Genomic DNA, 23,097 nt, shown 5'->3' on the forward strand with positions numbered 1-23,097 from the left:
TTCAAGCTTAATCTACAGTATTGATCTAGCACTGATCCGCAGTCCTCTTGAAAAACATAGGCCTTTTCTTTTCTTTCCTTTTTTTTTTTTTTTTTTTTGAACCCAAAGCCTTCCTTCACACAAGCATTCTAGCACTGGGCCTTCCAGGTCCCTCTTTCCTCTCACATCTCTCACCTCTCTCTCTCTCTCTCTCTCTCTCTCTCTCTCTCTCTCTCTCTCTCTCTCTCGCCTCTCTCTCTCTCCTTCACTCTCCCTCTTTTTCCTACCTCCCTTCTCCCCCCCCTTCTCCCCTTTCTCTCTTTCCAGATAGGCTCATTTATTTAGCATTTAGCCCAGACTGGTCTTGAGCCTGCTTTGAGGCAAAGTTGGCCTCAAACTTCTATAGTTCTGCCTTTACCTCCCAGGTGCTGGAATTACCATTGCCTGTACTTCAGATTCCTCTTTTAACTTTAGACGTCTGGACATGAGTACTAATAACTAGTTCTGACGAGGGATGACATTTAAGGGCTATTTCTTCCACTTTTTTTTTCACTGACTATTCTATGTTCTCTTATTTCCATTCTTGAGAACAGGGAGCTGAATCAGAACGACTGGATCCTGCCTTGCAAACCCCAAAAAACTGAGAGGCCTTTTGGCAACCAGCGCTTCCGATAACTAGCAATCAAACAACTCATGTCTTTCCTTGCAAAAGCCACAATGGTCACCAAAAAGTCTATGTAGCTGGCCGATTTTGATTGTTAAATGCGGCATCCTGTGGGGAAAATGACTACTCTTCCTATAGAGGGAACCCTTAAAGAAGCCATTTTCCTAAAACGGGCCAACTGGGCGGTGTCCTCTTTTCCCAACGCCCCTTTGCTATTCTTAGATCGCGATCGAGAGGTGGCTGCTTTCGCTTTTCCCCACGGCGGAGTTCCCGGCGCTGCGCTGCGCTGCGGCTGGGCAGGCCAGGCTGAGGCTGGGCCGGGACAAGTCGCGGTTGCCTTCTGGGCGCGGTCGGAGGCCGAGGGCTGGGCCTGCAGCGGAGGCAGCCTGAGAGCAGCAACCTTCCAGGCTCGCCCCGCAGTCCCCGCCACACCATGGCCAGTGGCGGCTCGCAGAGCTGCGAGGAGGAAGAGGAGGAGGAGGCTCTGAAGAAGTTGATAGTCAGGCTGAATAATGTTCAGGAAGGCAAGCAGATGGACACGTTACTCCAGCTCCTGGAGGACATGCTGGTGTTCACCTACTCCGACAGAGGTACTGCCGGCAGCCCCTCCCTCCTCTGCAAACTTTATCCTGCACTTGGGGTGCTAATCTTAGGCATTCCACTCCTTTCTTCAGGGAAGAAGGATCTGGAATCCCGGGAAGGTCGAAAGGATGCTGTGGGTTGTGACTTTGTTTTCTTTTCCCACTACCGTCTTCTTTTCCAGCCTCCAAGTTGTTTGAAGGTAAAAATTTCCACGTGCCTCTGTTGATCGTCCTGGACTCCTACATGAGAGTCGCCAGCGTGCAGCAGGTAAAGGGATTGTCCCTTCTGTTCTGAAGACCCTTATACAAAAGGACTTACCGTCCAGGTACTTGAGATTAACATTAAGAGGGAAACCTAGTCAATTGTTAGCAGAGGAAATGCAACTTTATTAACTGACAGAATCTAGATGGTGGTAGGAGCAAAATGAAAAGAGTTCTCTTATTGGCAAGGTGAGTTCATTAACCTTTCAAGCTATTCTAAGAATTTCCCTAATGTACAGTGTGTTTTAAATAGAGCGGCGCTGTGATTAGTTCCAGCAAATGGGGGCGGGGAGGGGGTGTCAAGTATACCGCAAACTTTCGTAGGCTCAGCTTGTTTTTATGGTTTTAAATGAGGAGACAGATTGCAAGGCTTTTCCTGCAGCGTACCTTGCAGTGTCTAAAGAAAGTGATGTTTCCAGAGTCCCCCTGGGCTTACACGTCTACCCTGCATCTACTGTCACACAAAACGGAGACAAAAGTGTAACTTCTAGGATCTGTGTCACAGAAAGCCCAGAAGTAGGCTAGATAATTAAATATGACTTTCAAAGCAGGCCCAGATAGTTAAGAATGTCTTTCGGCCAAGAAGGAATTACTCCTGAAGGTGCTAACTTCCTTTGGAGTTTTGCCATTTGGGGAATTGAAATCAGTTTTGTCATCCGAGTACTAAGACTTGTAGGGGAACTCTGTGGAGGGGCAGCGAGAATATTCCTTCATGTTCATTCTAGTGACTAGACAGAAGTGAGGCTTATTTCACTCTCCAAATCCCCCTTCCTCCTTCAGGTTTGTCCAGTAAAGTCCAGACTGCCTGGAACTTGCTTTCTTCCCGCCACAAGCCCCCACCCCCAGTGCAATGATTACAGGTGTGCAGCATCACACCCGGCTTTAGTTTTCTTTTATAAATCACGCATATATTTGCAACAAAGTTTTTTTTCAATTATGAAATACCTTCTGACTAATAATTTTTAGGTTATTAGGAAACAAAATCAAGAGAAAGATGGAGGCATAATAAAGAAACTGTTCTTTTTAGCACCCACGGAATATGAATAATTTTTAAGGCGATTTCTACTCTCCACCTACAGCATCCTTCTTGCTTCATATTCAAAAGTGTCTAATTCTGGTTGCCTACACTGCCAGTGCTATACTTGGTAGACTCACCCCTCCTTGGTAAAAAAGCTGGGAAAAATTGGCTCCTGTTTTTCAGTCAACAGGCTCGTAAGAGTAGCAGAATTGAGAACCCAGGGGAGTCTGGAACACATCCCTTGCTTAATTCTCTTTCCTTTCTTCTCTTCCTCCTGCTTCTGTCTGTCTCTTTCTCCTGTGTCTGTCTGTCTCTGCTCAAGTCTGTCTCTCCTTGCCTCCTTTCTCTGTGCTGAAGATCAAAACACAGGACTTGGAATGTGCTAAGGCGATTAAACATTCTAATTTCCTCCTTCCTGACCCCTACGTTTTCCTCCCCCTCATTTTTTTTCTCCCCCCTCTGTGTCTACCTCTCCCCATTCTTTTCTTTTTTTTGGTTTTTCGAGACAGGGTTTCTCTGTGGCTTTGGAGCCTGTCCTGGAACTAGTTCTTTAGACCAGGCTGGTCTCGAACTCACAGAGACCCGCCTGCCTCTGCCTCCGGAGTGCTGGGATTAAAGGCTTGCGCCACCATCTCCTGGCTTCTTTTTTCTTCTTTATACTCCTCCATTTCCTCTTTCTCCTCCCCCTCCTTCATTCTCAAGTGTTTTTTTTTCTTTTGTGTGTATATGTATGTGTGTGTGCGCGCGCGCGCGCGTGTGTGCATTCTAGGAATTAAACAAAAGGCTTTTAGACAAGCACTCTACCAGAGAACTAGCTACACACCCAACCAAGACATTCTAATTCTTGATTCTAGAAAATGCTCAAGTGTGGGCTCCCTTGTCTGCATTAGTTATGATGTTTTTTGGGTGGGTGTGCGGGCATCAAAGTGTGTTAGGAAGGAACAGCCTTTGGTTTAGTAATTTAGTAGAAGAAAATCAGTACTCTCAGTGTTCTATATGCATCTATCTGCAAAGGACTTTATGCATGTTACACTGGTAGATTCTTATTGGAATCTCTTTGCCTTTGAAGCAAGCTGACCAAAGTTCCTTCATATCAACTCAGTTAAGAGTGATATGAAGCTTGGAAGAGAGTGAGGACTCAAATCTATTCATACCTTCAGAATCTCCATCAGTTGGTGTTGAATTCATAAGATGTTGTGTAAGCAAGCAAAAGCAAAAGCACAGATACTACAAGCATACACAGTGGCCACATCATCATTGGTCCTATCAAAGGGGATGTAGAAAGGATTATCTCTCTGCCAAGATTTCAACAGTCTACAGGAAAGTAATATTTTCTTTTAAATTTCTTTACATAATTGGTGTAGTTAGTATGAACATCCTTTCCTATTTCTGGCATCCAATTATCTAGCAGTACCAAATGAAACACTCTTGGTGAATGTAAGGAGTTTGGAGAGTTCTCTTCAGAAATGTGAGTTAAGGTTTCTTGTTAGAGTCATCTAAGATGATATTCCAGCTCTGGATTTTTATGCTTTTCTTGATTTGTGCTTATTTGCAAATGCAGATCTTGGAGAATTGCTATCAAGCTTGCCCTGTGTATTCCTCTTCGTGTATGGCATTTTCTTTGTCTCCTCAATTTTGCTTCTCTTTTCCCAAGTAGTTCCAACCTTTGAAGAAGGAGACCAAAATAAACGAAAGAGAGTTAAGTGTTTATGAGGGGGATGCTTGAGCTAATAGAGCAACTATAATAGAGAAAAAGCTGTGACTGGCAAATCTGTGCAGGGCAAAATGTTTCTCTCTTTGAAAGATAAGTTCCTAATTGAAAGATTAATGCTTCGCTCGTTACCCCTGCTTTGTTACTGGAGACTTCACGCAGTCACTGAAGCTCCACTCATTGAATGCAGGCTCAGCTGCTTGAATGGATCTTTTCCAAGCAGCTATTGATGCTGTATTCTTAACAATCTGAGCAAAGCAGGCTTTCTCAGCGAGTCGGCCGTCCAGGTATGGACAGGAGTTCAGCATCCTAGAACACATTTCCCCACTAGAAGCCCTGGAGAATGCTACTTTCTTAAATGCCTGGCCAAAAGGCTTCATATAGGTTTAAAAAATATCTCAGAAGCAGTTGGTTTCCATGACATCTGGACTGTTCCTATCTGTTCTGCTTACCTGGCAGGAAGGAGGGTATTCAACTTAAATATACCTTAAACTTAAAAAAAAGGAGGGTTAAAAAAATGACAGTTAGATATTTATGTCTTTTAAAGGAAGTTGTAATTATTTGAAGGGAAGAGTGGCAACATAAGGCAATTCATGCGTCATTCAAAAACAGTAAAGAGACTTTAGCCTGTGCATGCTGTAAATAGACGAGACTGTAGAGAGAACATATGGATGTTTATCTTTGTGAGGTGCCTCCTTTCTCCTCATGTATATACACAGATGTGTGCTACTGCTCCATAGCGAGCGAATATGAATTTCTCACCTTGCCATTCGGCTCTTTGCATCATTTGTCTTCACTTCCCTGCCCAGCCTTATCCAGCTGCAGTCTCCTCCCCTCTACATAATTCTCGTCATGAGCTCCCCGCTTATCCTACAGCACATGAATTTTAAACTGTGGCCGAAATCTTACATCCACCACATCGTGTCTTGCTTTGAGTAGTTCTGACTCACAGTGAGTCTTACTTCCAGGATTCATATCCTTTAGTATTTACCGTCAGTCATTCTTAGATACCTTTGCATTAACTGTGCTCTACCTTAATGGAAATCTTCTGTTTCCTGAGCATATTAAGTATAGTTCTTTAGCATGTAGGAAGAATGGAAGATGTTTCAGATTTACAGAAGTAGTAGGAAGGGTGGATTGATCTCTGAGTTGGAATCATGGGTCCCTATATTTTCCAGAGTGAAAGAATGACTTGTTGATGTTGGGGTCATGTCCAGCGGACTGTGCAAAGGCATTTGAAAATGGGGGCTACTTAGATGGCTCAGTGGTTGAGAGCACTTGAAACTCTTTCAGAGGATCCTATTCTGCTTTCCAGCACACAAATGGTAGCTTTCAACACTGTGTGTAATTCCAGTACTGAGTGTACTTGCTAGTTTTTGTCAACTTAACGCAAGCAAGAGTTCCTGGGAAGGGAGAACCTCATTTGAGGAATTCCCTCCATTGGACTGGCCAATAAACAAGTCTCGAGGGCATTTTCTTGATTAATGATTGTCGGAGGGCCCAGTGCCCTCTGAGCAGTGTCTTCCCTGGAGAAGGAGGTTATGGATTGGACAAGAAAGCAAACTGAGCAAGTCAGTGAACAGCTCTTCTCCACAGGCTCTGATTCAGTTCCTGCCTCCAGGTTCATGCCTTGAGTTCTTGCCTCAGCATCTCTTGAGGGTAGATTGGAAGCTATAAGATGAAATAAACCCTTTCCTTCCTGAGTTGTTTTTCATCCATAGTGTTTCTGACAGCTTTAGAAATGCTAAATGTAGCATTGGAAGATCGGACACCATCTCCTGACCTCAAAGCATCAGACACAAGGGTGGCATATATGCAAACACGCAGGCAAGACATTCAAACACATGAAATCAACAAATCCTTAAAAAAGATATATGCAAAATATATAAGCTTATAAAATATATAAGCTCTGCCATCATGCATTACTGTGGAGAGTTTTAGGGTAGAGTTAGACACTGAGGGGCATGTAAGGGGCACTTAAGTTTTTTTTTAATCTCCTATTATAGCTTCTTTTCTTTTCCAAGTAACAGATGTAGGTTCAATCAGAGGACGTGCCTGCTCATAGGCCCCTGTTACCCAAAGCCAGTCATTTCCCATTGCTACAAAAATCTTCAGCTTCAATTCTCCATTCCAAGTTCCCCTCTCTGTCTATAATCAAAATCTTGAATTCTTGGGAAAGATTATGTCAGATATTTACACGTTGGAAAAGTAATAAGGTATGGGTCTAGCCATTCTTGCTTAATAATTTTAGTGTGCCCTTAAAAATTGTTCTTTATTTTGTTTGATTTAGATGATAAGGATATCTATTTGTCTATTTGGTATTTATTCAGGACTGCCACAATACTTTTGCATTTTAAAGCAATGTGTAGTCTTAAATACACACCTCACTTTCATTTCACAGAAAGCATTTTTTAGGGCTTTGTTTTGTCTTAAAATGATTATTTAAAAAGGATATCATGATCTGTTCCATTGAAACAAGACATTCATGATTGGCTCGTAGAGTGTGAATCTTTAAAAGTGTGGATTTGGGACAGGGGACATAGTTCAGTTGGTATAATGTTTGCCTGCTGTACAGGAATCCCTCAGCTGGATCATCCTCAGCATCACGTAAACAGGGTATGGTGGTACATTATTTTTAATTCCAGCATTTTGTGTGGAAAGGAGGATCTATGGCTACAATATGAGTTCCAGGATACTTTGGGGTGTATGAAACAGTATCTTAGGGAAAAAAGGAAATATTTATCTTTTTTGCTTTTAGGTGGGATGGTCACTTCTGTGCAAATTAATAGAAGTTTGTCCAGGGACCCTGCCAAGCTTAATAGGACCCCAGGATATTGGAAATGATTGGGAAGTCCTTGGTATTCATCGGTAAGTATGACAGGTGCGTGAAAAAAAGCTGCACCGAAAAATTATATGTGACACCCTTTGCCCATCCGAAACCATTCTGATAAATTCCTTAATGCAAATGTGTTTTTCTTAAATCAATAATTTGCATTTGTAGAAATCTTTAACTTTGTGAATTAGAAAACTAAGATTGATGGTGAAATATCAGATGAGATGATTGTTAATAACATAGTTCTATGATTATATAAATGGTTAAGTTGTAGATCTTTGAGTATGACTTAAGACAAAGGAAGACAAGCCTTTTACTATTAATGGTGGAACTGATATAATCCATGAGTTCTAAAAAAAAGAACAAACCCATAGTGTCTGAGAAGTTACTTCTGTAAGCATTCATTTCAAGGTTCTGCTTCACTGCCTTCATGTGCACATTTGCCTGTATCTGTGCATGCTAATCTCAGTGAAAGTAGACTGGTTTTCAAGAGGAAGAGAAAAGAGGAAATTAATTCCTGTCAGCCCTTTGAAGCCTCGTCTATGTGACTATTTACCAGCCATTTGGCTGCAGCTGGCAACATAATGTCTTCAATAAGACCACATTCATAGCCATAATTAGATAAGAATTTTTGAAGAAAAATTTGTTTCTGGGAAAATCCTTTAAAAATAATTTAGTTTCTGGAGACTTATAAAACTATATTCTGTCATTAGGTGCCCTAATACGTAGGGCCACAGTTATGAAGATATTTTACTTCCAATGCTACGTTGCTTGAAGAAAATACATTTTATTAGAAATTGAATATTATAATACTTATCAGAAAATGTATAAGGGATAGAACACTGTTCTGTCCCTAAAGGAGCTATTATGGATAGGTCTTAGCATTTGCATGTTTCTCCAGTTCAAATATGTAGTTGCATCATCTCAAGAGTATGGTTTGAGAAAAACAGCCATTTTGAAACTACTGTTTGAAAGTCCCTGTGTCAGTTCTGTAATATATGTAGTGTGTACATATGCAATTAGTCATTCTGATTTTAATTTCCTTTTGTTTTGTTTGAGAATTCCAATCTTCTCCAAGTTTATTTAATCCACAATATCAGAGTGTGCTAGAAAGCTTCCCTCCTCATATTCCAGAACAAGCCAACCCTTTGTGATAAAATTGTAAAACTACATCTATGGAAATGATTGTTTATGTATTCACTCATTCATTCTCTTGCTTACCCACTCAAGTTCATTCCTCCACCTCCATTCATTGTCTATGCTCCTGCTCTCACTGAGATCTGGTCCTGTGACCAAGGGAGAAACCCTGTTTTCTACACTAGAACATTTGGGGAAAAATTTTGTAAGACGTTTTTCTCTGTGGCCAAACTTTTCCCCTTCAAACTTGACCAATACCGAAAAGGAAATCCTTTCTATAGTAATCATGTGAGGGATAGTGAGAATGTGTTTACTGTTCTAGTTAACGATGTGAGTAGAGCCTAAAGTTGAGGAAGACTAAAGTCTGCAATAGTCAACTTTATTCAGAGCATCAGACAATTTATGCCCCGAGGGTCAAGAAGAGTCACAGGAGTATAGTGTATAATCATAACGACAGCCACACACGGCAAAAACATATTTCTTTATAGAGGCAAACAAACAAATAGCAATAGCCAGTTGTAATGAATAATTTGAAATAAACTCACCCTTATCTGCTATGCATGAGAAAGGCACAAAAAGATGTTCCAAGAACAATTCCATGTTTTTGAAGACACTGGGGTCACAAGATTCTTGTTCTGTTTTCTTGGCATTTTTTTTTTTACAAACAATCTGAATTTGCCTTGCATGACTCCATTCCTGGACTGTGTTCCGACAGAATGGAACAGAGAGGGGTAGGATGAGAATAAGTAGGTAGGTAACTGGCAAGATATCAACAGTACTTCACCTTGCCAGAAAACCAAAATATATGTTTTTTTATATAGACTAGGCTGTGGATGGCATTAGCTCTATTTTTTTTCAACAATATAAAAATCAAAGACCACTAGGCAGAAAATGGTTTAGGACTGATAACACAGATATTAAAATCTAGTAATTTGAGAGCAGGTAATATTGATATCAGTTCATTATCTGGTATGGAATATTACCTTATCGAAGATAGTAGCAAGCAATAATTTTATATTTAAGTAAATCCTTATGGTTATATGCAAATAAATATCTTTATTCAATGTTCCTGTGTGTTAATATATCAACATGTGTGACATATAGTTCATAGGTTCTTACGACATATCCAAGGCTCTCCTCTGATGTGGATACTCTTTATGGTGCTTTGTTTGCTAACGATTAAGTAGGGGCATTTGGTGGAATATAGTCAGGACTTAGCTTTTCTGTAGAGACATAGAATAATACTCTCCTCCTAAATCTCTTAATTTTTCCAGGCTGTGGGTCAATCCAGAGGCCTTGTATCTTGTAGGCAAGTTCTCTATTACTGAGATACATGCATGAATAAATGTTAAGATTTCTCCCTCTGGTTCCCTCGAACTTTACTGAGATATGGTTGGTAATTAGAAATATGAATATATTCCATGTAATCAACTTGTTAATTTGTGACAGAATCATGTGATGTACTTGCCACACTTGAGGCAAGTACTACTCCTGGTTATTTCATTTACTTATTTCTATTTGTTGTGCTGGTAGAGATTGGAACTACGGCCATGGGCATGCAAGGCAAGTTCTCTGCCAAAAAGCTACACCCAAAGCCACGCTGTTAATTTTATAAGCTTGGTTTAAGTTTATACCAAGGGTAAACCTATCCTGTAAGCTTTGCTGAACAGAACTAAGTACAGAAAGTGTATAGGTGAGTGAAAAGCAGTACTTAAATATTGTTTTGGATGTTACCGAATCTATGAGTTCAAATTTTCATTAACAAAAAGTTGCATTTTAGGTTGGCACAATGTTGCACGCCTTTAATCCCAATACTAGAGAGGCAGAGGCAGGTAGTTCTCTGAGTTCTATGAGTTCGTGGCCAGCCTGAGATATATAGTGAGTTTCATGCCCTCTGGGACTACATAGTAAGATCCTGTGTCAAAAATGTATTTGTTGATTGATTGACTTCATATGTATGTTCATGTACGCATGCATGGGGGGCACATGCATGCCATGGCACGTATGTGAGAGGCAGAGGACAACTTGTGGGAATCCATTCTTTCTTCCACCATGTGGGCCAGGGGTTGGCCTCAAGTTGCCAGGTGTGCCAGCCATTGACTTTTCCCCTGAGGAGTCTCCTTGGCTTTTGCTGTATAACCTTTCCATTGTCATGTGATTTTGGTTTTTATTCCAGACTGATTCTTAAAATGTTAACTGTTCACCAAGCCAATGTCAACCTCTCCACAGTCGGACTAAAAGCCTTAGATCTCCTCCTAGATTCAGGTGAGTCATCCCACAAATGTTCCCTCCTCTCTGCGGTCAGGGTCAAAGTGTGAACTAGTCAGCTGTGGTTTCTAGAGAGGTTTTTTTTCTATGTCTGCTTTCTCTTTGCCTCCTGCCTCAGGCTGCTTCTCAGGTGCCATCCAGGACCTTGGTTCGGAATGCTGTTTATGTGGTCTTCCCATGTTCCCGTTTCTAGTTCTAGCATGGCTTTCAAAATCTGCTCCCATAATTCACATTCTTGGTACCTTTTTCTGTATCCACCTTGACAATCTTGTCTTGATAAAGCATGTAGCATTACTTCTTGAGTGTTTGCTAGATGTAACATGCTTTCAAAACCCTTTTCACCCCAGATAGGCATTTTCCTTATCTTTCTGGGTGAGAGGCACTGATGAGCAGAGAGGTGGCCTCAGCCACCAGGTGACACAATCAGGCTCTGATTCCATGCTTCTAAGCCTTTGCCTAAGGCGACCTCTGTCAAGAGACAAAGAGACCCAAGCCGAGATTTTGAGATGGTATAATAGTTGTGGTCCTTGCCATGATAGATGCCTGTGGTAGGCAAAAACATAATCCTGAATGTTGGGGGTTTCGTTCAATGAATAGGAGGTCATTTTGAGGTCAGGAGAATTTCATGTGCACAGCTACAGAGACCTGAGAAGATGGAAGGGAGGCCGCACAGGAGAGTGGGGGATTAGTAGAATTAGTAGGATCCTGATTGGTCCTGCTAATGAAGACCCTCAGAGAGAGAAGGAACAAGATAAAGTCTAAGGACCAGGGCCAGGAGGACAGGAGACAGGAGATTCCTAAAGAGTCTTAATTCAATTATTCAACCCTCATCCTTGGAAGCTTAAATTTTTTCTTGCTTCATTTTTCACTTGTCATAATAGAGCGCTCGCCCCAGTGACCCTTCTGTAGAGGAGGAAATAGTCTGTGTGTTGCCCGCTGCCAGAACAAGTAGCACTATGTGATTGATGAGCATCTGAAATATGAAAACTGGACTTCTGTTTTATTTAATTTTTATTATTCAGTTTGAATTTTATTAGGCATATGTGGCTAGGGATGGGGCTGCCTGGGCAGACAGGTTAAAGCATGTAGAGAAATGATTGACGTGTTGTGAGAAAACGATTATAAGAGAAATATGGTGAAACCTGCCACAGCACAGACAGCCGCTAAATTCCCTTGTGGGGGTTACAAATGTAAGTGACCTGTCTAAAATTGATTAAGGGTCTCACTGTCTTCCTAGTGCAGACTGGCCTTGAACTCTCTTTGCGGCCCAGGTTTGTGTGAAACTCACAGTCTTCTCCTCTCAGCTCTCCGCACCCTAAGTGCTGGGGTTATCTCTGTAGGCCTCTCCACTTGTCTGACCTACTTAATTTTTAATCCAGCTCGGCCTCCTATTAGCTATTAAGCTAAGTCGCTTGGGTTACTTAGTCCTTTAGTGCCTCAGTTTTTTTACTCTTAAAGAGGAGTTCAGACTTACCTGGTGAGGTTCTAGTGTTGATTAAATGTGTTACAATGAAATGAGCCAACTAGTGATTAACACATTGTATCACAAAAGCAGTCACTATGAAGCTAGAGGTGTTGCTTAGCAGTAGAGTCCCTACTTAGCATGTTTGAGGTTCTATGTTCAGTCTTCAATGTCACATGCACATACATACAAACCCAGTAAAGAACAGTTTATAGCTGCTATCCCTATTTCATGGTAGTTACTGTTGTTGATGGAATGGATGTTATGTATGCTACATCTTAGATTATGGCAGGAAAGTGTTGTTCTAATGCAAGTTCAACGAGGCTTTCGAGGGAGGCTTTAAGAGAAGCAATGGGTGTACCATATCTAGACTTGAGTCATTCATGGGCTAAGGATATTGATATGATAGGTTTTATAAAGGATCTGATGTGGTGTACTTAAGAGCGATAGAAGGGATTAAAAGATTCCAGCATGGGACTTCCAGGATCACATTTAGGTCTTAGAAATACAGTTCAGGGAGTGAACTATCAACAGTTGGGTAGAAGTTTAAAATAAGCAGAACAATTAAGCAACTATTTCTGCATTCTTGGTGTGATGGGAAGAGGTCCTCAGTAGGATAGGAAAGCTGAACTAACTTATTGGAAGAGAACTTTGAAGTATTTGAGAGCTAACACTTCAATGGTTTGGCTCTTAATGAAATGAGTTGACTCATTGGAAATGAAAATGAGGGTGAACTTGGAAGGATGACTGGACACTTCCTCTCAGATAGTTGTTAGATGATAGTCTCAATGAGGAAGACCTGGAGCAAGGGTAGGGTCAGGACAAGGTTCCCAAAGAATATTTAGATGATAATGGTCAAGGGGGGAAGATAGGAATGGATTTGAAGTTTGTAAGGTAGGAGGGCCTAGGCTTTGTGTCTGTGGTGTGGCATGGTGTGCCAAAAATTATAAAAGTGTAGTAAAGTGTTTGGGAATCCATTTCACTTGGAAAAAATTTGCTATGGATAACATTTGGGGCAATGAAGGGGTCTATCAAAATAAAGGTTCATGAAATATTCATAGGCCGCAGGCAAAATTAATGTACCAACTATTAAAAACTACTGTGTACTTACATCACGTTGTTTTCTTCAAATTAGGTAAAATCACTTTGCTAATACTGGATGAAGAATGTGATGTTTTCTTGCTAATTTTTGATGCCATGCACAAATATTCAACCAATGATGAAGTTCAGAAACTTGGATGCAAGACTTTACATGTGCTGTTTGAGAGAGGTATTTAAACTTGTAAATTCTTTATTTTGACGTATTCATAAGAAGAATGACCTGTACTGGAAAAAAAAATGGATATAATTGACGAGGAAAAAATCATTATCTACAATCATACTATTTATAAAGTGAAATAAACTTTCTTAGTTTCTTAGTGTGGTAATGTTGCTCCCTTCTGTGGTGTGATTTCACTCACAGGTTATTAATCATGTGGTTATAGTAGACTTCCTTCTATTGCATAACTGGACACGAGGCTCACTTTGCAAACTGGATTGTATGGGTTCGTAAGAAGAAAACATCAAACTATGAAGTCAAGTACAGGTTAAAATGGGGTTATGATTTTGAATCCCGTCAGACTTGAAATTGCTACAGACTTTGTATAGAGAACTGGGCCAGCGCTGAGTGTCCTTGAGAAACAAAGACAGAGAGGCATTTCACAGCAGGCTCAGAAACTGATAACAGTTGATTGCCGACTGTTTGAGCTAGTTTTGTCCAGTCCTTTGACTCACTTGTTGAGGAAATGGGTTGGAGAATTGAGCAAGTGGTCTGAGGTTAGCAGTTAGCTAGCACTCAGTGGTGGCTGCTGGTTTGGGGACCCAGCTCCTCGATGATGTAGGCTTTGTATAGAAGAGTTCACTGCAGTGAAGAGCACAGAACTTCAGTTGTCTCAGGCTGTCTTCTCTATGTTACATCTTGCACCTATGCTTTGATAAGAATTGAAGGATAAAATTTGAAATTTGTTGTCTCATGGACCTGCACCCTGTGTTTCTATTTGGACAATGCTTACTAATGAAAGAGGGCTGTCACTATGCCCTCACAAGTGCTATGTTTTTCCAGGATGGAACGACATAGACTACTGATTGTTAAACAGGAGAATCTTAATCCAAAGATCGTTAATAAATACTCAGAATATATTATCATATCATACCATGTTATATTATATATTTTATAAATATAAGAAGAAAACAATTTTTGATTTTTTTCAGGAGGATCAAATTTCCTGAGACAGTAATTTAGTTAATAAAGTTAATCTTGAAAAGTTAGTTAATAAAGATGGTTATCAAAACTTAAAAAGATACTGTGAGAAGTATATTATTAAATGTAAAGGTTTCATGGCATCTATTGATAATCAAATGAATCTAACAAGTTTCACATTATCTTACATAGACATGCTAGGACACAATTGAAAAGATAAGATTGCTCTTAAGGAGCTGAATTTTCAAACGTTTTGTTAGCAGCATTCTTGCCCTAACAGACTGGGGTTTCAAATAGTTTTTGAGATTCCCACTTAATAAAGTGACTCCAAACGGAGTTCAACATATTCAAATTATAAAAGAATGTAATTGGATGTCAATTTTAGAAGATAAATATCACTTAAAAATGAATGACAGTTTTTGATTTCTCATGGAAAACCATGAAAACAGAGTATTTTAAAGTTCAGTTACCATTTGCTGCCGTTAACAACTTTTGAACCAACATGCTTAGCTGTGTCTTCCTTCAGCAGTCTACCATAAATCCCTGGCTTTTAAATATCAAAAATAGGGGTTGGAGAGATGGCAATTACTACTCATGCAGAGGACCCAGGTTAAATTCCAGTCCCTACACAGTGTTTCTTATAACCACCTGTAACTCCAGTTTAGGAGATCTAACTACCTCTTCTGGCTTTCTTGCATACTACAGGCATGTGCTGTACATACTGACAAGCAGGCACACACAATACAAATATATTTTTAAAAATTAAAATAGAAACATAGTCATAATCAGCAGGTCAGTATTGTAGGATCAGTAGCAAAGATCATAGTAGCTCATTCCAAAGGGTCGTCTTCATTAGCAGTGGGTAAGACTCATAGTATGTTCATCCCCATGGACCATCATTATTATCAACCATCAGAATCATAGAGTGTTCCTTCCAGTACATCATCTTTATTGTACTTATTAGGTTGCTGTAGACTTCCCCAAAGGAAATTGAAAATACTCCTTTTTTTCTGAGAATTATTGGGTTCCTAATAATTTCTCATTTCAAAAGATTATCCAACCAGTTCAAAACAGAATTATTTTGCTGTTTCAAACTAATTCAATGTTTTAAATTTCTATGCCTTTGGGACATAAAAACATTTTTATTGAGCATATTGTCTTTGTGATGCTTTGTTTTTATAAATATATCTTTCAGGAATTAAAATTTTATGTCACCTTAAAGCATCTTCATGTTTTTTTTTCCCTTCCTGATTTAGTGTCAGAGGAACAGCTGATTGAGTTTGTTGAGAACAAAGATTACATGATACTGTTGAGCACACTCAGCAGCTTCAAAGAGGACAAGGAAATTGTGTTTCATGTGCTCTGCTGCCTTCATTCCCTGGCGGTTCCTTGTGAGTACCCTCTCTGCGTGCTTTCTGATTTGCATGTGGAGTGATGCAATGTGTCTTTTTTGGATTCTGTGTGTGTATGTGTGTGTGTGTGTGTGCGTGTGTTTGTGAGGTCCTGTGGATGCTAAACTTCTTCATTTACTGATTCATTGAATTAACTCATATTTATCCAGACTGTGCTGCATCCAGTTCTAGGCTTTAGTGCCTAGAAACCGTAGTGAAAAGCTTAAATGTGTGCCTGGCCTCTTCTGAGTTCACGTATAGTGGGAACCACAGATATAATCTCAGGTGAGGCCAGGCATCCTATGGTTGGAAAACGAATAGAACAAAGCCAAGCACTTGAAAAGCCTTAAACGCTGGGAACTTATCATGTAAGGAGGTGTGCTGTAGAACTAATACAGGGAAACGTTTAGGAGCTGGACACTAGTAACGTAATATGTGGGGGCAGCCAGGCCCATAGCTCAAGTGTGAAATATCAGCTACACTCAGGAACTGTATTCAAGGCCTGCCTGGACAACTTAAGAGGACCATGTCTCAAATAAAAAGAAGTAAAATAAAATAAGTACTGAAGATGCAGCTTATTGAGTGTTTGCCTTATGTGAGGCTTTAAGGTGCACCCAGTGCCAGAAAAACGAAACCAAAAAGATATGGAGCAGGAGAGTGGAAAATCACTCAGGAAACTCTGGTTTTATTAACTTGTATGTGCGTGCGTGTGTGTGTATGAATGTGTGCATGTATGTATGTGATTGGGTACATGTATGTGTTCATGGACGTATGTCAGTCTGTACTTTGTGTACATGTCTATGTGTGTATACGTGTGTATATTTGTACATACGCGCTAGCATGGATGTGTGTGCACATAAATGTGTGCATGTTGTGAGTGTAGCCATATGTAAATGTGTGTGTGTGAGTGGGTACATGCATCAATGCATGAGTATGAATGTGTCCTGTGTGTACATGCATCTGTGGGTAACTGTGTATAAGCATTTGTGTGTGTATCTGTGTGTGTCTGCATACGGAGGCATGCTTATCTCCAAGTACCTGCAGGAACTGTTTTGATGGAGGCAGGACAAGTGGGTGAGGGTGCAGACAGGGTGTGAGGTTGCGAGAGGCCAAAACAGCCACACAATAGGGGTTGAACTCTACAATTTTTGCTTAGCATTTATTGAGGATTTGAAATTTAGCTGCGTTATCAAAATAAGTAGAAATCCGAAGAAATAATTTTCTGTACACACTACTGGTGATTACCAATTGGCTGCAATTCTGTATTAAAATTGCACACTAGCACTTCATATTTCTCTGTGTGCTTTGAGCCTGCTATAAACATGCATTCAATTGTAGTGTTTTCATCCTCACACATGTAAATTTCTCTTGTATTAAATTAGTAATTTATTGTGAAGAACATAAACAATACTTGGTATGTAATATGTATTACAAAACTGTTAATACTGTATGAATTTTCTATGCATACACATAATATATACAATATTATGTTACATATAATACATATACAATACACATATGATACAGAAGTATGGTTTCAGGCACAACGGCATGAGACTTCATTGCGGCAGGGTCAAAAAACAAATGCTCTTGGGAAAATGTTCTTTAATACGTTCATAAAAATACAGCATTTTCTTATCTACGGAAAATCAGTCAACAGAGGATGGGGCTGAATCCTAATGCCAAAGCAGAGTGTCGCATCTTACATTTCTCTGAGTCATCGCTGACAGCGAGTCGGCTATTTTCCGCCTTGTACTTTTCCTGAGCTCTGTTCATTATTCACTTATTTTGGGCCGATTGCTCTTGGAATCCATTGTCTTCCACCCACTTATGACATAAACCAGTTAAAATGTGTCGATTCATAACACAAAGGTCAAAGCCAGCAGCAGCTAACAATGCGGAATCGAGCAGCTTTAACAGCAGCTCTGCAGCGAAGGCTTTTTATCAGGCCCCTCCTTTCCTTGTTACAGGCTTAAAAAATATGTTGGTGTTTTTACAATCCCATTTAAACATTACAATGTATTTTTTTAAAAACAAAAAGTTTTAGCTATGCTCGGAAAGGTCTTTTACAGACAGGCATTTTTCTGTTTGGTGAGTAGTCAATATTACATTCAGAAACAGAAGTGTTTCCCGGCAGGTTCACAGCAGGCTTCCTCCACAACTTCTTCCTTTCCCCACTGCCTGACTCATGTCTGCCCCTTGCTCATGTGTTTTGTCTTTGAATATATCTGTCCTTTGAATATCCTGCTGCCTGCCATCTCCAGGAAGCTCAAGGTCTCTGCCCCTTTGTTAGCTGTTCTTCTAGGATGAAGGAAATAAATCCAAGTTTATTTTCACAGTTCTAGTGTATGACATAATCTCAAGTTCTTTCCTTGGGTGAGGAAAAGACATTGCAGAAACCGTAATCAATGTCCTCAGCAGGATGCAGACAGCTGAGCTCATTTATTTGAAATATATTTGGCTGGTTTTAGACTTCTACAAAACCCCCATGTTTTTCCTTCTTTGTCTTAAATTATATGGATAAAACATTTTCCCACACAATTTATTTTGATCACGTTTCCCCCTCACAACTCCTACCAGAACCTCCATACCTCCATACCCACCCAACTTTGTATCACTTCTCTCTCTCTTTCAAAACATCCTAATAAAAGTAAAAATCAAAACAAATAGGCAAAAGACAAAAAAAAAAGCAAACAAAAATGCCAAAACAAAACAAAATGTCCACAAGCATAGAGTTTGTTTTGTGTTAGCCAAATATTACTGGGCATGAGGCCTGTCCCCAAGTGATATATACCCAGTGACTGACTATTGGAGAAAACTGACTTCTGTTTGTCAGTGATACACATTGCAAATAACTTCTTGGTTACAGTGTGAGCCTGTCTCCAATTACCCTTCTCAGTACCGTGACTCCATCTGACTTGAACATTTGCAGGCCTTGCGCACATCACAACAGTCTCTGTGAGTTCATCTGTCATGTTGTGTCTGGAAGACCCTGTTCCCTTATAGTCCTCCATCACATCTGGCTCTTATCATCTTTCTGCTTCCTCTTCCATTTAAGAGGCCCGGAGGGGAGGGGTTTGATGAAGACATCCCATTTAAGACTGCACGTTGGCTAGATTTATGTCAATTGGATACACATTAAACACATCTGAAAGAAGGGAACTCAGTTGAGAAAATGATTGTATACACTATAAAAATGGCTATAGAGCATTTTCTTAATTAGTGACTGATGGAGAAAGACCAAGCCTATTGTGGGTAGTGCCATCCCTAGACTGGTGGTCTTGGGCTCTTTAAGAAAGCAGACTGAGTAATCCACAATGAGAAAGTCACTAAGCAGGACCCCTCAATGGCTTCTGCATCAGCCCTGCCTCCAGGTTCCATCCCTTCATGAGTTCCATTCTTGACTTCCTTCGTTGATGAACTATGGTATGGAGGTAGAAGCCAAATAAATCCTTTTCTCTCCAATTTGCTTTTGGTCATGATGTTTAATCATAGCAATGGTATTCATAACTAGGACAGACTGAGTGCTTCAAAGTCATTCTCTGTGCATTGTTTACTTATAGGTCTCCATGTCAATTACCTCCTACTACAACAAGAAGAAGCTTCTCTGATAAGTGTTGAATGAAACATTGATCTGTGGCTATAGCAGTGTGTCATTAGGAACCATTTTGTTGCTATGTTCTTTAGTAGAAGAATAGTATTAGGTTTGCCCTTAAGTCCATGAGCTATCTGAACTCAGATTCTCAGCATCTTTAACAGTGTCAGGTATGGGCTCCATTTCAAGGAGTGGGCTTTAAATCTAATTTTTAAAAAGTGATTGGTTATTCCCATAACATTTGTGCCACTACTACCCCAGTATATCATGCAGATAGGTCATTATATATTGCAGGGTTTGTGACTGGATGATTTTGATGGTTAGATGGTTATCTTTCTCCTCTGGTAGCATGCAGAATGCCTTCTAGTACCATGAATGGCAGTCAGTAAAGACAAAACTTTTAATTAGGAACTGGTTCAACTTCTCCAAGTTTGATGACATAAGTAAATGTTGTCTTTAACAATAGGGCCTTATCATCAGGTTGTAGAGAGCAACCAATAGTGTTGACAACAGCCTATGATGTCTGGTAAATGTCCCTTTGGTAAGTGATTGAACTACAAGTAACCCATTCCTGGCACTGGAGGACACTTCATTTGCCTGAAAATTTCTTACTTTCAATTTCTAAACAACTGAATAATATTTCATTGTGTAAGCATATCATGTCTTCATTAACCCTTTATCAGTTGATGGACATTTAGGGTATTTACAGTTTCTGGATCTCATAAATACAGCAACAATGAACATGGATGAGCAAGTTCTCTAGTAGGAAATAAAATTCTTTAGGTAATACCTAAGAGTGATATAGCTGTATCTTCTGATAGATTTATTTTTATCTCTTTAAAGAGCTGCCACACTGATTTCCATAGTGGCTATATGAGTTTACACTACCACCAGCAATGAATAAATGTTCCCCTACCTATATCATTGCCAGTTTACTTGTTTTTAATGATCTTAGTCATTCTGATTTGGGTATGATTGAATCCCAAAATAATCTTACTTTGTATTTCTATGATAACCAAGGATGTTTAACATGTTTTTAAGTGTTTCTTGGCCATTTGTGTTTCATTATTTGAGAAGTCTTTGCATAGTTTTATACCCCCATTTTTAAATTGTCATGTTTCTTTGATATGCATGCATTTTCTTAGTTCTTCATATAATTTGGATGTTAGCCCTCTGTTGAATGTATAATCAGTAAAGATATTTTCTCATTCTGTACCCTGTCACTTTGTCCAGATGATAGAGTTATTTGCCATCCAGATTTTCAACTCCACGAGGTCCCATTTATTAATTGTTCTCAGCTTTTTTGATAATTCTGTTCAAAAAGTCATTCCCTGTGCCAATGAGCTCAGGACTATTCCTACCTTCTCTTCTATCAGATTCAAGGAATCTAGCATTATATTGAAATCCTTGATCCATTTGGTATTGAGTTTTGTGCAGGGTAATCCATAGGGATCTGTTTTTATTCTTTTATATGCAGCTGTCCAGTTTTATCTGCACTATTTATTGAAAATGCTGTATTTTTCCAGTTTGTGTTTTTGACTTCTTTATCAAAAATCATGTTTCTATATGTGTTTAGATTTTTATCTCATCTTCAATTCCATTGCGTCTGTTTCTATGCTAATGCTAATACCATGATGTTTTTATTACTATAGCTCTGCAATAAACTTGCACTCTGGGACGGTGATATAGCCAGCAGTTCTATATTATTAGTTCAGAATTATTAAAGGTTGTTAGCTATTTTGCTGTTTTTGTATGTGTCCAATAAAGTTCCAATTTTTGTAAATAAATTATGTTGGAATTTGATGGGTATTACATTGAATCTGTAGATTGCTTTTGGAAGAATGGTAGGACAGTTTATAAAATATTAATCCTTCAGATACCTTAAAATTTTAAAACAAGGATTGAAATAAGAATAATTTATACTTGAGCCAAAGCTAAATTCTACATCTTGTTGTGTTAGCAACTAACAACATAGAATCTTTATAGCTATATGAAGAAACATGCTTTTGCATCTGGATCTTTACCTATTACACTATCTATACAATACTCATTCATATGCATATTTGAAAGAAAAACATACTGTTTTTGGTGATTATGATTCTTTTTTAATTCAGGCAGCAATGTTGAAGTTCTCATGAGTGGGAATGTCAGGTGTTACAATATTGTGGTAGAAGCCATGAAAGCATTCCCTGCTGATGAGAAAATTCAAGAAGTGAGCTGCTCCTTGCTCCATAGGCTAACACTAGGTGAGTTTTAATTCTCCATTTTTTATCAGGACCTATATAGTGTATATGCATGCAGCTTCCATGAATTCTATGCTAATGAATAAGTAGCATCTTGATAAACACCGGGTAGAAATATTGCAAAGTATCAAATAGTTATAAAAGGAACACAAAAAATAGACAGCTGGTATTAAGGAGAAGTCTGCATTTTCATTTCTGAAGTGATCTCCAGGAAGTATTTTTGTGGGGCTGTATTGAAACTATGGTTGCTAACTAAAAGAGTAAGTAAAAATTATGTTGAAAATATGAAGCAGAAAGCCAAAAATGATCTTATCACTCAACTTAAGAATTACTGTATTACCGGGGCTAGAAAATGTTTCTTGTCCTCAAAAGTTTTATATGTGTGTGTGCATAAATATAAATAAAATTAAACATAGGTGCACAGGGTCTCTAGAGCACACTGATTTTAATCTGTGGAGTATGTATCCAAAGATGCACAGCCTGTCACATGTAAGATATATATGTAAAATATAATAGAAATATAGTTATGCATATATAAGTATGGTTGTATGGTTTACATATATATTATAAATAGTTTACATATTGCAATATATAAATATTTGGTTCTATGATATATAAAATATATATACAATATATATGTTTAATGCATATATATCATATATGCATTACTATATATTTGTATATTATATAATATATATTGTATTTTACATGTATATCTTCCATGTGACAGGCTTACTGCTGATATATACTCCATAGAATCAAATCAGTGCCGCCTAGAGATGCTGTGCACCTATGTTCAATGTGATTCTGTCCTAGATGCCAGGCTGTGGCATCATCTTAGACCATATGATGAGGATATGAGATTGCCTATGGTTTTCCGATACACTGGTTAATTTGACTTCTCTGGATCAGAACTCTAGGATGGTCTCTAAGATCTGATATCTGAAACACTAGAAAGTTAGGTGCCCACAAATTCCTCTTCTTATGCCCTATGTCTGGGCTTTTTATTGGCTCATTACTATTATATACAAACTTGAGAATTTATTACTCCTGTTTAAAGCAAAATTTGTCCAGAAATGACAAAAATATATGGATCGTGTTATGAAGAACTGATGTCTCTAGTCTATGCAGGTTTCACATATCTTCATTGCTTATTTATAGGTGCTCAGATTTCATTATAATCATAGTTGGCATCTGTTTTGAAATAATGCCTGTGAACTGTGCCTACATGAATAAATGAACATGATTTTATGTGTCTTTTTTTTAATCCTGACAACTTTTGAGGCATATAAGCAGATTATGTAAGTTAACGGCTTGTGAACAGTGGTGCTCTGTGCCCTCCAACCCACTCATTATGTCGGGAACTTCTCTGCCTTATTGCATGACCCAGAATCCCCGACACAATCCTGAATGGAGGCACTGTTTGACACTATCCTTGTCCTCTTCCTGGTCTTAGAGATAAAAACTTTGAATATTCTTTCATGCAGAATAATGAGTGTCACGATTTTTATAGGCCAAAATCTAACTTGTTTTATGACATTTTTATCAAGTTTAGAAAATTTCCTTTGCTTATTGCTTACTTCTATTTTTACATCTGTCACTTTTTAAAAAAATCAGAAATGAGCACTGAATTTTATTAAATACCAAACAATAGATGTAAAGATTTTTCTTCTGGTGTTATGGAATGAAATCTATCGATTTTCAAACAATAAGCC

General features: G+C 39.0%; 1 protein-coding gene across 4 annotated transcripts in view; it reads left to right on the forward strand.

The window, feature by feature from the left end:
* The first annotated feature begins 868 nt into the window (after nt 1-868).
* Lrrk2 (leucine rich repeat kinase 2) overlaps nt 869-23,097 on the forward strand; it is a 128,106-nt gene continuing 105,877 nt past the window's right edge. For 2 of the 4 annotated variants that reach the window (XM_075960407.1, XM_075960406.1), the window contains exons 1-7: nt 869-1,233; nt 1,407-1,492; nt 6,973-7,082; nt 10,361-10,449; nt 13,050-13,184; nt 15,410-15,544; nt 21,254-21,385. In XM_075960407.1, coding sequence (XP_075816522.1) covers nt 1,077-1,233; nt 1,407-1,492; nt 6,973-7,082; nt 10,361-10,449; nt 13,050-13,184; nt 15,410-15,544; nt 21,254-21,385 — 844 coding nt within the window. In that variant the 5' untranslated portion in view covers nt 869-1,076. The remainder of the gene's footprint in view (nt 1,234-1,406; nt 1,493-6,972; nt 7,083-10,360; nt 10,450-13,049; nt 13,185-15,409; nt 15,545-21,253; nt 21,386-23,097) is intronic. The other 2 variants (XM_075960409.1, XM_075960408.1) reach the window with 1 other exon arrangement.

The sequence above is a fragment of the Microtus pennsylvanicus genome, chromosome 2 (genome assembly GCF_037038515.1).
Source record: "Microtus pennsylvanicus isolate mMicPen1 chromosome 2, mMicPen1.hap1, whole genome shotgun sequence".
Lineage (NCBI taxonomy): Eukaryota > Metazoa > Chordata > Mammalia > Rodentia > Cricetidae > Microtus > Microtus pennsylvanicus.